General features: G+C 40.5%; 1 protein-coding gene across 1 annotated transcript in view; it reads right to left on the minus strand.

Moving 5' to 3' along the window:
• The window catches only part of PARP1 (poly(ADP-ribose) polymerase 1), a 53,565-nt gene that overhangs the window by 18,808 nt on the left and 17,983 nt on the right, over positions 1 to 16,774 (minus strand). Inside the window, exons 5-12 of the mRNA XM_020786545.3 lie at positions 15,659 to 15,755; positions 13,800 to 13,916; positions 12,289 to 12,465; positions 10,224 to 10,365; positions 7,175 to 7,315; positions 5,482 to 5,724; positions 3,287 to 3,355; positions 2,961 to 3,093 (exon numbers count right to left, since the gene is read on the minus strand). Coding sequence (XP_020642204.3) covers positions 2,961 to 3,093; positions 3,287 to 3,355; positions 5,482 to 5,724; positions 7,175 to 7,315; positions 10,224 to 10,365; positions 12,289 to 12,465; positions 13,800 to 13,916; positions 15,659 to 15,755 — 1,119 coding nt within the window. The remainder of the gene's footprint in view (positions 1 to 2,960; positions 3,094 to 3,286; positions 3,356 to 5,481; positions 5,725 to 7,174; positions 7,316 to 10,223; positions 10,366 to 12,288; positions 12,466 to 13,799; positions 13,917 to 15,658; positions 15,756 to 16,774) is intronic.

The following is a 16,774-nucleotide window of genomic DNA, read 5'->3' on the forward strand; positions in this document are numbered from 1 at the left end:
TAATGAGAAAAGGAGTAGACTATCTGGGATCTAGTACAGTGGTGCCCGCTTGACGATGACCCCGCTTAACGATGAAATCGCTTAACGATGAGGTTTTTGCGGTTGCTATAGCGATCGCAAAACAATGTTTCTACAGTATGGGTTTTTTTCACTTTATGTCGTTTTGGTTCCTGCTTCGGGAACCGTTTTTTTCGCTGGACGATGATTAGAAACAGCTGATCGGCGGTTCTCAAAATGGCTTCCCGCTGTTTTCCGGACCTATTTCCGGAAGACAGCGATCGAAAATGGCTTCCCCTATAGAGGATCTTTGCAAAACGAGCAGGTATTTACCCCATTAGAACGCATTAACCAGTGTTCAATGCATTCCAATGGTTTTTTTTTAATTTTTGCATGACGATTTCACTTTACAGAGATTTTAACGGAACAGATTATCGTTGTCATGCGGGGCAACACTGTAATTATTTTATTCTGTGAATACCTGCACTTCCGTTCAACAACTGAAAAAAGTTAATCACAGCATATTAAAACTACAGGAGCGAGAGAGAATAAGAAAGAGCAAGTTTATTTTTGGTCTTGAAGGTCCATTTTACCAGCACTGTCACAGATTACGTCCAAGCGACTACACCTCCCCCCCAGTCCACTCTGGCCACAACTTACTTAGGAAACTGAAATGTGTGTAGGGAAACAAATATAGACATCCCCGTACAGCCCAGCATAATTAAGGCACAGAGGTTTAAAGTGTTATGTTAAAAAAAACATAGCCACCCTGAAAAAATCACACAGACATGCTCACTGAGGGACTCTAGAAGGTGTAATGTTTTAAAAGTTGCTTTTCTAAAGCAACAAGCATAATTTCATACACTGGTCTGAGCCCATATCCTGTCATCAAAACTCAAGCAAATTGGAGCCAGTGATCTAATTCCTAGTACTGTATATGCAGGGAAAGCCAAAGAACGTTAACAAAACAGCTTTTCTGCTTCTGCCTTTGAAACAAAACCGCTTGAAACCATGTATTCCCAACAATATGGATAATTTATAGTTACTATAACTTATATATAAATATATAGTAATGTATTGTTTTTCCCTAATAAACACTCTATAGTTTAATTACATTAAAACATTAGTCACATTTTATTCTGTATTGCGATGAAAATGGTTGTATTGAGGTTCAGGCAATATTTAAAGGCCAAACTTTTTGTCTGTCAACTCAGAAGTAAGTCCCACTCACCGAGTTTAGAAAACCTATTCTCAAATACGAATGTAAAAATGGCAGCCTCAGCCTGGGAAGAATTGTGCTGTTACTCAAATCAGTTAAGTGACAAATATTAATTAACTGCTTGACACAGCCCATTGTAATTCTTTTGTGGCATGAGTTTTCAAATATTACACCCCACTTCTTGAGGTGCATGAAGTGTTATCTTCAGTTGGCATTTGACACACCCATGCCTTTGTGGAGAGGGCAAAAAAGTAAACAGTCAGTCTGAAAGGCCATGAAATGTATATGAAATACTGAATTCCCCTTCATGCCCTCCACTGGCATCTTGCCTCCATATCTAAGTCTTTTGGGGTGGTGTTCAGTGGGGTCCATTCCACCAGTAAAGAGGCGATATTGTCTGCAATCCATAACCATGAAACATAATTGTGATTGCAGGAGTGATTGTTTTCCCCTGCTGCAAAGTTCTCTTGTGGCTGTTTTTTCTTTTATAAACCTCTCCATTTTTTACCTCTCCCTGTGGACTCCCCTTCCCTCTGCTGGACTAAGGAAGAGGCCTTGAACAACAGCCCAGGTCACCATCAAAATATGATCATTTAACACCACCCAAGCAGGACTGTGAACTGAGGACAACATTTTCCTCCAACCACTAAGTAATACTATTGATTTGGTAGCAATTGGCTCAACTAGTGGGTGTTTCCCCGATGTCTGTCACGTATCTGTGGCACCCTGATCCCGAGCCAAATAAGCCTTTTGTTTCAATGTAGGCAACAAAGGAGAACGAGGGTGACTGCTCAGAGGTTGCCACCTTCTGCTTGGACAATGCAATCAACATTGCTAGGGTGGAATTTAAAACCAACACTCCTGGCTTGGCTTTGCAGCACTCATTTTGAACCCTAGTACAGCTATCTGACCATGATTTTTTGGAACTCCTGTATTTTTTCCTGCACCATCCATAAATAAGTGGTGCCCTGCCTCAAGAAGACCTTACATGCCAACAGCTAGCCCGTGTTTGTGGCTTTTTAAACGATTCAATAGCGATATAGTCTACCCTTACCTCCAGCCTGAATGTTGTTTTTGCTACAATTGACTAAACAGAGCCATTCTATGTGGATATGCTTCTGGCTCCGAATTCACATAACCTTCCAGAGTTATGGAAAATAACATGGATTTTTTGAGTTCAGTGCTTCTGCATTAGTCTCATAAAAATGCAGTACAGTGGTGCCTCGCTTAACGAGTGCACCGTATAGCAATGTTTCCGTATAGCGATCCCTTTTTCGGGATCGCTATACGGAAACATACCCGATCTTCGCAATGGGGAAAACCCGCATTGCGAAGATCGGGTATTGCGGCGGCCATTTTGGAGCCGCCGAACAGCTGATCGGCGGTTCCAAAATGGCCGCTGGAAGCCCGGAAATGGCTGCCGGCAGCCGTTTTCGCGCCCTGCCCTCGCTTAGCGAGGGCGCGAAAATGGCTGCCGGCAAGGGGAATCCTCGCTGAACGGGCAAGTAAACAAGGTATTGGAACGCATTAAACTAAGTTTAATGCGTTTCAATACGTTTCCCCTACCCGTTTAGCGATGATTCCGTATAGCGAGGGTTAATCCGGAACGGATTAACCTCGCTATACGGGGCACCACTGTATTTAAAAAAAGATTATATAAAACAGGCACAAAACCTTTTATTTAAGTCAGGCTAGAAAGGAAATTTGCAAGCCAATTCCTATTTAGGAAGGAAGAAAAACATACCTGAGTTCTCTGTCATCTTCTAGCAGCTGAAGCTTGTAATATGAATTTGTTCCTCTGACAATATCTACGAGGCCAAGAGTGGCACTGAAGATTTTGCCACCTTTTTCAAAGACATGAGCAGTATCTTCCAAGCCTAGATAGACAGGTATAAATTAGATTTTAGTTAACCCATTATGACCCATGTCATAATGCACAAACATAAGTTTACAGTCTTCATACATCGCAAAAACTTTAGCAGACGGTAAAACCCCATCCCTGTTCCCGCAGAAGACAATTATATGTAGCATGCTAGAAAGAAGACACAGATAAGAGATTTTTTAAATCACCTGAATCGGGGTCTACAGCAGCACCTCCTTTGACTGTCAGCTTCATTTTCTTTTCAGACTTGCTTGTGCCTAGACAAAGGAGAAAGAAAGAAAGAAAGAAGGTAATAAACATTTTTGGTAGGATGTGAAGCCTTAAAACAGTTATAGTCTAACACAATGGCTTCCAACCTTATGGTCGCCAGGAATTCTTGGGCTAAAACTGCCAGAAGCCTTCACAACTAGCTGTGCCGGCCAAGAACACTTGGGGATCAAGGCTGGGAACCACGAGTCTAAAACATCTGTCAGCTTTCATGAAGCTGGCACCCTTCAGACACACTGGATTGCAACTCTATAATTCCACAGAAAACTATGTGGAGATTATAGGACTTTCCAACCTGGAGGCCACCAACTTGGAAAAAGATTGTGGTTAACTGACATTTGTTGTCAAACTGAAATCAAATTGTACCCACATTGTCAATATGGTGTAAAAGAAAAAGAAAAACAATATTACTATTTTAATTATTAGTTTACAAGGGAACTTTGCCTTATGGCCAAAAAGCTGAAGAAATATCAACTATAGTTTGAAAGGTGGACTTTAGTTCTGTCTGGTTTGACCTTTCTACCTGCAGGAGCTATCTATAAAAGCATATGATATTGCAATATTAGTATATACATTTATAGAACACATTAGTTTTATCAGATTGAATCAAGTTACGTATCAAGAACTCAAGCACCAGATGAAATGGTCTCTAATTCAATAAAGTTAATATTGCAATACATTTATTTGTTCTTTTCTTGACAAATATTTTAAATTAGAGGCTAGTTTATTTTTAAAATGCAGTTTTCAAGATGGACTACCAAACCTCCTGTGCATATTTGTTGTTGTTTAGTTGTTAAGTCGTGTCTGACTCTTTGTGACCCCATGGACCAAAGGACGCCAGGCCCTCCTGTCGTCCACTCCCTCCCGGAGTTGGGTCAAATTCATGCTGGTAGCTTCGACGACACTGTCCAACCATCGCATCCTCTGTCGTCCCCTTCTCCTCTTGCCTTCACACTTCCCTCACATTAGGGTTTTTTCAAGGGAGTCTTCTCTTCTCATGAGATGGCCAAAGTATTGGAGCCTCTGCTTCAGGATCTGTCCTTCCAGTGAGCACTCCGGGTTGATTTTCTTCAGAATGGATAGGTTTGTACTCCTTGCAGTCCATGTGACTCTCAAGAGTCTCCTCCAGCATCACAATTCAAAAGCATCAATTCTTCAGCGGTCAGCCTTCTTTATGGTCTAGCTCTTACTTCCATACATCACTACTGGAAAAACCATAGCTTTGACTATAAGGGCCTTTGTTGGCAAGGCGATGTCTCTGTTTTTTAAGATGCTGTCTAGGTTTGTCATCACTTTCCTCCCAAGAAGCAGTTGTCTTTTAATTTCGTGACTGCTGTCACCATCTGCAGTGATCAGCGAGCCTAAGAAAATAAAATCTGTCACTGTCTCCATATCTTCCCTTTCTATTTGCCAGGAGGTGATGGGACCAGTGGCCATGATCTTAAGTTCTTTTGATGTTGAGCTTCAGACCATTTTTGCGCTCTCCTCGTTCACCCTCATTAAGAGGTTCTTTAATTCCTCCTCACTGCCATCAGAGTGGTATCATCTGCATATCTGACGTTGTTGATATTTCTTCCCGCAATCTTAATTCAGCTTGGTGTGCCTATTTAGACACAATTAAGTTCCTCTGATTTCAGTGGTAGTTACTTCATAATAAACATGCTTAAGATTATGGTGCATCCTTTTCCTATTGTTCTTGTTTGGGAAAAGGAGGCATCAACCAGATGAGAAAGGAAGGAATTTTGCTTACCATATCGACTGGAAAGATAGGTAGATGCCACATATTTTAAATCTGTAAAAATATACTGCCTGCCCCAACCCTATGTGTAGAATTAAACCTCCAGTATCTGGAAGAAGAAATGCGGCTATCATACCTTTGAGTGAAAAATAATGGGAAAAAGCCACTGTCACAACCCTAGGAACTAGTCATTTTTAATAAAAACATTTTTAAAATCCCCCCCCCAACCTATCACCTTCTTGGTAAGGCAAGGTCTACCTCCCTTCCATACCTCTGGAATAGCCTTCTTGAAACACATGTGCCCCCCATTCAATAGTGAAAGTAGTAACAAAGGCCTGCTATAAAGAGGTCGTCAGTACTTTTTTAATTCTCCTTCACCTTGTTCATCCTTATTCTTCCCAGTGCTCTTCATGTTTGAATGCCCACTGGGTTTTTCTTCCACAAACACCTCTTTGTGCTCCTGCTTGACTTCTGCACCCCAGGGAGAGAGAGCGTGAAGGGACAGAAGTTCCTGGAAACCCTTGCTGGAGGACTTCACATCCTGCAGAAAGGTGTCCGAGATTACCCGCACCTGGGCCTCCTTCACTTCTTCCATTTTCTTGTTCATTTTCTCAACTTCCTCTGGAATATTATGAAACAGATAGAGTGGGGGAGGGGGAGAAATAAAGAAAAAGAAAGAAAGGTCATCTTATTTAGTCTCTGCACTGATTTCTTTTAAAACACACAGAGAAGATCTGGAGCTTGGAAGCTTTGCTGTTTTGGACTACAACTCCCTGAACCTGTCAGTCAGCACATCCTGTAGCCATGGTGGATTGGGGGGTTCTAAGAGCTGCAGTCTGAAACCCAAGAAGCCTTGGGTTCATGGACACAATTTTTGTTTTACAATGCCAAGTCAAAGGAAAGCGGGAAGCTGCCCTGAACTGATTAAATTTCACCCAACTATGATACTGTCACCTTTTTTGCAGGTTTAGTTACACCAACAGGATTTCAGCTTTGTGCATTTCCCAATAAGGAGAGGGGGCTCCAAAACAATCCAGTGAGGACACACTATCCCCAGTAAATACAGAGCCTATTGAGGGGAGGAAGGAGACAGAAGATCTGGGAAGAATGTGGAATAGAGTATCCTGAATGACAGCTTTGGCTGGCTGGTGTTGTGAACAATGCTACCAGCATCTGAAAATATAATCAAGGAGGTACAATATTCCACTTCTACTACAGGTATTAGCGTGCAGTTTCTAAAAGGGGAAAATCCAAGCTGCAAGAACTTTGTATAGAACCGAGCAAGGAAAATGGGATCTATGTCAGTCACACTCATGTAAGTGAAACATAAAACAGCCAACAGAAGAGAACTGTAAGAAAAGTTCAGTAGAACAGTGAGGAAATATTCAATACAGAAATTAATACAATGGATTGACATATAACACACATATCCATTTTATACTTAATCTGATTCAAGACTAGTGAAAGGATTTTTATATTTTCCTCACCTTCCTGCCATATTAGTCATCAGCTTTATTTATTGTAACATTTTAATTACGTAATACTGGCAGAAATCCTGTTGCATAACTTACGCCTGAAGAAGGATGATCATGTTACCAGCAAAAGATGATTTTTTGTAATTAAAACTTTTTTACTTCTGTAGCTCTTCCCAACTCCTATGTAATATATTTCATTTTGTGGAAGCCACGGGAGCTGCAGGACAAAATGAGGAAGTCTTTTAATTACCGAATATCTTCCCCACAGGCAGTCATCCAAAAGTGACAATTTTTGGTAAACATCCTCATTCTATCCTATCCCACAGCTCGCAAAGTGATTACACAGGAGTTGGAAAAACCACAGAAAAGAAGTAGGAGGTTTATGCTTATTGAAAACTGCTCTCTGCCTGTGATGGCATCAACTTTCTGCAGGCTTAATAACACCAACAAGATTTCAGCTATTATATTATAGGAATTGTTATATTAATACATATAAATAAACAAACAATTCTCCTCTTCCAAAGCTAATCAAACTTACATTTTTTGCCATTCAGGGTTTTTCTGTTTCCTTATAACACCAGAAACAATTTACTCACTTTGTGAGCTGATGCACAGGTCAGCTTTATTCACAGTAGTTGTCATCTTCCCCCCAAGTTCTTCAATGGCAGACTTGATTTCATCTTTGGTTTTTGACAATTTCCCAAGGATCAGAATTTTCATATTATTTAATGGTTTATCTGTTGGGACAAATGCAAATACATATACTAAACAGATCATACATAAAAGAAAGAGAAAAACAGAAGACTCACAACTACGTATAAAATCAGTGCTAAAACACCCCTCTCCTGCAATCCACTCTATAAACAAAGAATTATGTAGTTTGCATAGTTTTCATATGTATTGTTTGAATATTACTTAGAGCAGTTAATATAATTTTAAATACTACTGGATACAATTTAAATGGGGCTGAGTGATGCAAATATATTACAAAACTGTTGTGCACTACTATTCCAGCTGTCTGTCATGCCCTTGGACATACTTGGGTCAAACATTTGGAATGAGGAGTATAAACCTCAAGCCAAACTGCCTCCTGGGAGAGATTTTCCACCTCCTGCCTCCAGACTAGCCCTTTCCTCAAGACTCCTGGACAAACAAGGAAAAGGATCCTTAATTGTTTTCAAAGAAGAGAAATCTGCAGAGCCATTGAGAGAGTGTGTGTGTGTGTGTGTATGTGTGTATATATATATATATATGTATATATGTGTATATATGTGTATATATGTGTGTGTATATATATATATATATATATATATATATATATGAAAGAGAGTGAGAGCAACAAAGATGGTTATTTTGTGTGTGTGTGTGTATATATGTATATATGTATATATATATGTGTGTGTGTATATATATATATATATATATATATATATATATATATATATATATATATATATATATATATATATATATATATATATATATATATATGAGAGAAAGAGAGTGAGAGAAACAAAGATGGTTATTTTGAGCACCTTGATGAAGGAGGAGAGATTTCAATTTAGCCCTTCTTATTCACAGAGACCCCATTGAGATAAAAATGGCAGGTATAGGGGTGTGGGGAGTCCTAGGTCCAACAGACTATTAGCTATAATCTGTGCTTTTGACTAACCGGGGGGGGGCTTGGAACCAATCCCCCGTGGATACAGGGATCACATTGTACTTCACATTAAGACTTGGGCCACTGTAAAATGAAAATACAAATCAAAACAATAAAAGCAAATTGATGGTATAATTGTATAATCTTGCTCCTAGAACAGAGAATAAGAAACTACTGTAGAAAGGAGATGAATTTATTAGCTCAAATCCTGCTGCTCAACATAGTAAATAGCTGTGAAGGAGAAATAGAGAGTAGAGAGAGATGAGAGTGCACTTTCTACTCAAATAAAAGAATGGCTAAAGGAGGGAATGAGTAGGGAAAAAGAGGTGTTGATTATAAAAGAGAGGAGAAAGAAGTAAAGGTGGAAGTTTGTTTAGCGGAAGGAGGAAAGGGAAAGGAAGGGGAGGAGTTAACCTTACCTATGTGGGAGGAAGATAAAAGAGAGGAAAATAAAGTAAGAGTGTTCAGAGTGCCACGGGAAGAAATGAAGAAAGGAGAGGTCAAATGCAAAAGAGCGTCGGACCTCCCCTCCCCCCCTCCCCCTACCCTAAACCCTCTGTAAATCTCTCTGAACCTAGCTTACTATAATCCCAACCTCACCCTTCCCCCCACCCGGTATTGGAATGTAACTATCTTGTGTACTCCCTGTACCCTGTAATGCCAATAAAGGTTTCTGCATGTGTGTGTGCAAAAGAGCGCGTGAACTGTTGGAGGATTTTACCAAATTAAAGGTGGGAGGACTACTGCCTGACCCAGACCCTAAGGAGAAAAAGGTGACAATTACTGAAACACAAGAATGGACAGTAGTGGTTTTCCCGAGAGGGCAAGGTCCTTGGAGGAGGGTGATCTGGCCCGATACAACATTCAATCCTCCACCGTGCGAGGGGGATTGGGCTTGGCACCCCTCTGCGACACGATCTGTGCCGTGAGGAGCGCTCCCTTGAGGAAGCCCACGGACAGAGAGCGATTAGGACTGGTTCCACAATAGACTCTGTAAGTTCTCCAGTTGAATTATTACCACCTTAGTATGGACAGTTGCCGAGTTTGAATTGTTTTGATGCTATTGAAGTGATAGTTGAATCTCCTAATGTTAAGTTACATAAATTTGTTGACCATTCCAACAATGCCTCTTGGTTTTTTCCTGCCCAAAAGGAGGAAGTGCCACCACATTCAAATGACCCCAGTCACAATAGCTCTAAAGCAGTGTTGTAAACATCTGGTTGTGTAGTCCTGGGGATCTGCCCAATTACACCCGAAACCGGAGAGTCAAGTGTCAAAGACTATGTAGGACTTTTATTCTGCAGAATAGGGGAGCACACAAGGCTACTGCCCAAAGTGATGTGTCTCTCTCCCATCAAGGGGAGAAACACTCCTGCATCCAAATGGTGATCGCTATTCACTGAATTATCAGGAATATATGTACAATATTTTTAGCACAGCTCTCCTTGTATAGCAGAAAAGGATTTTCACCTCTCCCTGAAAGACTCCAATAAGGGGTTAATAACTCAACTTGGTTCAGGGCAATAGGAATCATGGGTACTCACCCCATAACATGAAAAGACAAGGAAGGGCCATTTGAAAATGATCACATTGTGGCTAAGAAAGTTTAATTAATATTTATAACAGTAAACCCACTGAATCAATGAAAAGTTGAAATGTCACCTCCTCCGTAAGTTCCATTGATTTAAATGGTCTACTCTAACTGTGACTTACTTTAGTACAGCATGATGTTGCAAAACACAACTAGTTTATACCAGGAAGATATATACTGTATTTCAGATTTGCTGCAGAGTAAGTCACTTGGAGTTTTATTTTGGGAGGAAAGAGGAGAAGAATTTATAATCTGAAGTTGATCTTCTGAAAAATAACTTTTTTTCCAAGTAGAGAAAGACTTCAATTGCAAGGGGAAAATTCATATGGTATGTTTTTCTTTCATTAGAGCATTACCTCTTTAGTACAAGCACTGGCCTGTGGGCCTTATTTACCTGGTGGAGCAGCTGAATTCTCTGTAATAGGAGCAGATACTTTTGGAGGAAGTGCTGAGTTTGTCGAAGCCACTTCTGGAGGGAATGCTCTATCCTGCCTCTTAAACTTGAATTTCTTCAAATATGTAATTTCTCGGAATGCCTAAATTGTGAAAGAATGTACGAAAGAAATATTTATTTATTTATTTATTTATTAAATTTATACCCCGCCTCTCTAGACCATGTCTATTCGGGGCGGCTAAATATTAGCAAAGAGTTAAGAAAGCCCATAGAATACTGTAATTGAAAAATAAGACACAGACAAAGAGAGTCAAAGAAGAATAAATAATACATTTATTACTAAGAAAACTGAGTTATATATACAGCAGGAACCAGGAGGAATTAAGTAAAGACCTAATACTAAATCTGAATTATTTGAAGTCCGACATAAAAGGATTCTGACTTCTGATAGTTTAGTGACAGCAAGCTACAGTGAAAATAAAATGAGCTGGCTGCCACAGCTGACGGTACTAATTATTTCTCCATGTTTGTTTTTCACTTTCACTGCAGAGGTTTTAAAAAGCTACTTTTCTGGACTACAATTTCCACAGCCACCCAGAATGCGCAGCCAATGGGAAACTGGGAATTCTGGGAACTGTAATCCCAAAGGACCATTTCCAAATTCTGGTTGGTTCCTTTGACTATCTTTGCTGACCTCTTTTGGTTTTACACTGGAATTCCTGATTGGTATATCAGATGTTGAGTTGTATTTGTACATACAACCTCAGAGAGGAAAGAGGGAGTGCAGGAGATTACTAACTCTGCCATTTTATACTGCAGCCATTACATTTTGCACTTAAGTCTGTTTGATGGATCTTTAGGTCTTGCTGAAATAGAGATAGACAGACAGATCCCATAAAGCTGAAGTCAGTCCAGAGCTAATCTCTTTTACAGTAAGATCCTTCATTCGGAGGACTACAGCTACCTAGTCTCCAGAAGAGATGAAAATGGATTACACCTATCCACATCCTGAATACCAGGATTGGATGAGGGTGAAATGTTTTGCTACAAAAAGAGAAAGCACTATCCTTACCTATCACGGGCAGGATTGTAACAAGAAGGTCTCAAAAAGTTCCTTTTCTGGGCTGCAAGTCTCAGAATTTCCCATGCTGGTTTAGGAAATGACACTTTGGTTCTATAATAAACCTGGCCTTACCAATGGCCATGAGACTTTCCGACTTTGATAAAAGCATATAACTTTGGAACCATCCACAAGATCTTGGTGCACAGCCTGAAGATGAATTATCACAGAAAGCTCGCTGTTTTTGTTTGTTTGTTTCTTTAGAGGTCCAATAAACGCATCACCCGTTCTTGAATTTGTACCATGTTGGTTTGGAACTCACAGTTCATAAAGAAACTTTTCTAAGATTTACCTAACTCCTTGCCTTAAAGAAATACTTTCAACAGTTTACAACATATTTAAGATGCACCAAGGCACAGCACACCATGTAGGTTGAGCAAATGGTTTAGCCCTAGATATATGGGACAGAAAGCAGAGGGCTAAACAAATATCACTGAATAATGTATTTCATAATCTGAGTGCAAAAACCAAGAAGGGCCTTTCCTTTGACATACCACACCTTCCTATGAGGTCCTCCTTACCAGAGCCTAAGAACAGACAAGAACAGGGGTTGCCTCCTCCCAGGTGTGGGAGGTAACCCCTATAGGTAACCTGAATCAAAAGACAAAAACATGGACCTGCTTATCCTGAAAATGGTTAAATACCAGTCCATTTTCTTCAGATTCTAATGTATTTTTATTAGATGGTGAGGGGAGGAGAGCAGATCACATTTCTGAGCAGTACTGGCAGGGATGTGTATGTTGGTGGGGTTGAGTTGTTGAGTATATTGGACAAGGCCATCTTGTGGAGAAAGGGTGCTGAAAAGGGAGAGGGCAGTAGCAAACATTAAAAGGGGCTGTCTTTTCTAAAAATGTGATTTCCCTGCTCCAGCTACCCATGAACTTTTGCAAGCACTTTATCCATTTTGAATAATAAAAAGGTGGTAACACATGTTGTACTACCTACCTTAGGGATTACCCACTCTTTTCTGTTGGGAGTCTGTGTCTTGGCAACACACTTGGTCCAAGCTGTGATGTCCCCAGTGCAGTAGTAAGCATCACCCTTGAATACAAACTGCCCTTTGCACTCCTCACAAGGCAGAAGGGCCCCAAAGGCCATCCCATCTGCAACACGGTCCACGATCTATAGCAATGGAAGGCCAACAGGAGTCAAACAAAACAAGGTGTCTTAATGGCACCACAGCATGCAAAATATTCACTGAAGCCACAGATATCCCAAGTACAGGTGAGCTCTTTCGTGTGTTTGGACTACAACTCCAAGAATTCTTCAAGAATTCCTCAGGCAGAATTCTAGGAGTTGCAGCCCAGAAAAAAAATATATTGTTGCGCTCCCACCACTGGTTTCTCCTCCTTCTGAGGGTGCTTAATGACAAAGGAGGGCCTGGCATTACTGTTTGATATACAGAAATGTTGGTGTGGCTGACCAACCAGGCCTTTCTGGATGTGGAGGACACTGAGAATCATAGTCTTGTTGCCTTTAGGCTCTACAGAGGGTGGCCTCCTGAAGAACTACCAACTCTCCGGAAGCAGGAGCTTTCTTTCTTTCTAATTAACAACAGAATGCAAAGGCTGAAGGAGCCAATGATGGAAGCATGGCAGCACTGGAGATGGATGACTCGCAAGCCCTTCTCTAGCGGGCAAAATCTAAAGGTCTGCAAATTTGTGTTTGTGGGTTGCAATTGGAATTCTTAGACCATTCTGGGAATTGTAGCCCAATAGCAAGGAATAACCTACTCCAAGTCCTAGGCATCTTTGGACCTCATTCTGTTCTACAATGATCCACAGATAAGCAAAGGTCAAAAACATCACATCTTGGATTACGACTCCCAGAATCCCCCAGCTAGCATGGCCATTGACTAGGTTTTAACTAAAACAGAGTATAGTGGTGCCTCGCATAGCGAGGTTAATCCGTTCCGGATTAACCTTCGCTATAGCGAAACATCGCTAAACGGAATTTAAAAAGCCATAGAAACGCATTGAACGAAGTTCAATGCGTTCCTATGGCTTGAAAACTCACCGTTAAGCGAGGTTCTGCCATAGCGCTGCCATTTTCGCGCCCTCGGTAAGCGAGGGCAGGGCGCGAAAATGCGCCGCGGACCTTCCGGTGGCCATTTTGGAACCGCCGATCAGCTGTTCTCCCCCACTTCGTTATGCGATATTCGCTAAGCGAATCGCTTAGCGAATATCGCAAAGCGAAAAATCCCCATAGGGGCCATCGCTGAGCGAATGCTCCAGCGATGGCCCAGAGCGCCTCGTTGAGCGATTTCATCGCTCAGCGAGGCGCTCGTTAAGCGAGGCACCACTGTAATAATAAATTTCACTATTTGCAGATGTAAGCCACAGCTACTAGAGTAGGCTTTCACTTGGTCATGTCACTGTAATTTGTATTTTATTTGTAAGCAGTATGAATACTTGAAGATGCAAACATAGAATATTAGAGAGAGAGCGGCAACTCACAGCAGATTCCCCAGAAGGAACTTCCTGCTTGTTGGCTATGAGGAGCTCTTTCAGATCATTGGTGGAACAGGCTTTCTTTAACTCATCTTTGATGTGCCAAATCAATTCTGTCTGTTCCTGTAGATGAAAAACAACACAGCCAAGATTTCCCTAGTGGAACTATTTAAGAAAATGTCAGAGCAATGTTAGCTGCTTAAAAATGGTTTTGTTAATAACTCTGCCTTTTGGATATACAAGATGTTATTTTACACATCTATAAGACAGAATAGAGATACATGAGACAACGTCAAGTCCATGAGTTACACACCAAGAAACATATATGGGTCTCTGTCAAAGTTTAGTAACAAGTTATATAGTTCTGGCATAATGATATGGATTTTTTTTACATACAGCTATCGTGAAAGTAAGTGAATGGGCTAGATCTACCAGTTCCTTTCTCCTGATTCATCTCATTATGGAGAGGGGAGAAAGAATATGGCTAATCCCCACCACACACATTTGCCATCTCTCCAACATTCCCATATGAGACAAGCTTCAAATGTAGCCTAATGCACAAAATCTAATACACAAATATGTATAAGATAAAACTGTGCAGTGACTTCCAGTGGAAGGTGGAAATATGGGAACTAACTTCTCAATTTTAGCCAGTGAGCTTGGATTGTCTTTCAACACCTGATGTGTAGATGTGCAGGCTTCCATGAGGGAGGGTGTTCATATCCCATGATTTCTGAATTATGGAATTAATAATCATTAGATGGATACCAATTAAAAGGGAAGTTGACAACTTCATGGAGGCCACTGATATTATTTAGCTACAAAGGCCATACCATTGGATCATAGACACCATCTCTCTGAATAAAAACAGACGTTAGGGAACAATAGTGGAATGGGCCTGCTGCACGCACATCCTTCTTGTGGACTTCCCACACATATCTGGCCTGCAACTGTGTGAAACAGGATGGTGGACAAAGGACACCTTTGATTTCATTCAGCAGAGTTCCTCTTAGGTTCTTATCAGCGGATATACATCACCCATCCAACCCAGTGTCCTTACCTATTTCACAAGTCTGCCAGCAGCAGCAGGAGTACATTTTGAAAAGGCCTAATCCAAGAATTATAATAATTATATATAATTATATAATCCAGCACCCAATTCTGGGAATAGATAGAAGCCATAAAGAAATAATTTCTTTATCATGCTTTTCAAAACCTTAGCTCTGAGCCCAGAATCCTAAACTGAAGAGTCAGAACATCCTTTAACCTCTTATGTTTGAACACTACTTAGATTTTACACTTGGGGAAAACACTTTTTCCCCTGCCACAGGAAACATGCTTTCAGGCAATGGAGGCCTAACATAAACTAGCAGCTTTTGGATGGGACTTCTTTATAAACAATCTGTTTTCCACTAAAACAATTATGAACTCCTTTAATTTCATTTTACATTTTTTGCTAACAATATTTATTATTTTTCTGACCACAAGGACCCATTAAACAACATACAATAAAATATATAAAAACCTTGATTACATATTTCAAAAAAATACATATCTGACCAATTCCTGGAAGTTCAACAAAGATAAAATCAGTCTGATTTCTCTTGAAAAGGCATCAATCAATCTGGGTGCTGGTACAGAGAAAGCCCTGTCTTGTGTATTCACAACCCGAACCTTAGAAGGATGGGACACACTACAGGCCTCACAAGTTGCTGCAAACACACTGGGATGGTAAACTAGATTCCAGTCAAGGACAACACAGAAGAAAACAATATTCAGCATTAGTCTAAGCTTATACATTGCTCTGGAAATTTCTCTTAACAGAAGGAAGTATAATAAACTGATTGGCCACTTGCAAAACACACCTTGAGCAGCTTCTCCTGTTTGGACTGTTTTTCTTTCTCTTTTTTCGGTTTCTTTTTTGAAATCACATTGGCATCCATCTCATCCCCTTTTCTCTTTCTGGAAAAAAAGGCATTTATAAATACCGAATGATTTCAGTTTATAATAAATGATAGTCAGCACAAGGTTTTTTTCATTCGCAACCTCATGTTAATTCTTGCCCTTTCTTTCTATTCATTTCTACACCACAGTGGGGGTGGGGAAAACTTCTGGCCCTCGAAGTGTTGTGACTTACAATGCCTCCAGCCCTGCCCAAAGCAGCCAATGCTCTGTGGGATTTATCCAAAACATAAGAAGGGCAAGAACAGGAAAGTTTCCTATCTACACAAATCTCAGAACTATTCCCATATCCTTGCCAGCACAATGGACGGAGCTCTTTAAGATTGCAAATACAATTCCCTGAACAATTTGAAGCAGGGCTTTGCTGTCCTTGTGCAAGCAGGCAAAGACCTTTCTCTTCAGGGAAGCTTTCTCTTAATGACTGGCTATCTGAATGGGGTTTTAAATGAATGTTTTTTGGGTACTGCTTTTATTTGATGTATTTTAGTGTGGCACTGTTTGATCCTTTTTAGTATTTATATACTTAATTTTTTTAGCTTTCAATTCTGTAAGCCATCTTGGGCCCTTTTTAAGGAGGAAGTTGAGTAAAAAATATTTTAAATAAATAATATAGATATGAATAATTTTATAATTTACTCTGATGAGATACAACTCTTCTACCAGTAGTCAATGGCATGAAGACTATTAACTACAGTACTGCCTATTGCTAAAATCAAAACTGGACATGGGAGTTTCGTATTGATCTCCTAGGGGAGAAAATATGAAGCTCGCTAGAACAGGTGGCTGGCACGACTGGACCTTCCCCCCAAAATCGGGTGTAAACTTACCACTCACCACGTGGCTGGCATTATCAAAAGCAGACCAAATCGTGGCAGTAGCCCAGCTGGCACTGCCCCACCTCCTTGCTTGGCTGCCCACTAAACAGCTGAGTGGGAAGGCTCATCATCCCACCCCTTCGCCGGAGTAGCTAGCAAAGTAGGGAGGCGGGGTAGCACATTTGATACTAGTGTGCTTTTGAT

The sequence above is a fragment of the Pogona vitticeps genome, chromosome 1, assembly GCF_051106095.1.
Source record: "Pogona vitticeps strain Pit_001003342236 chromosome 1, PviZW2.1, whole genome shotgun sequence".
NCBI lineage: Eukaryota > Metazoa > Chordata > Lepidosauria > Squamata > Agamidae > Pogona > Pogona vitticeps.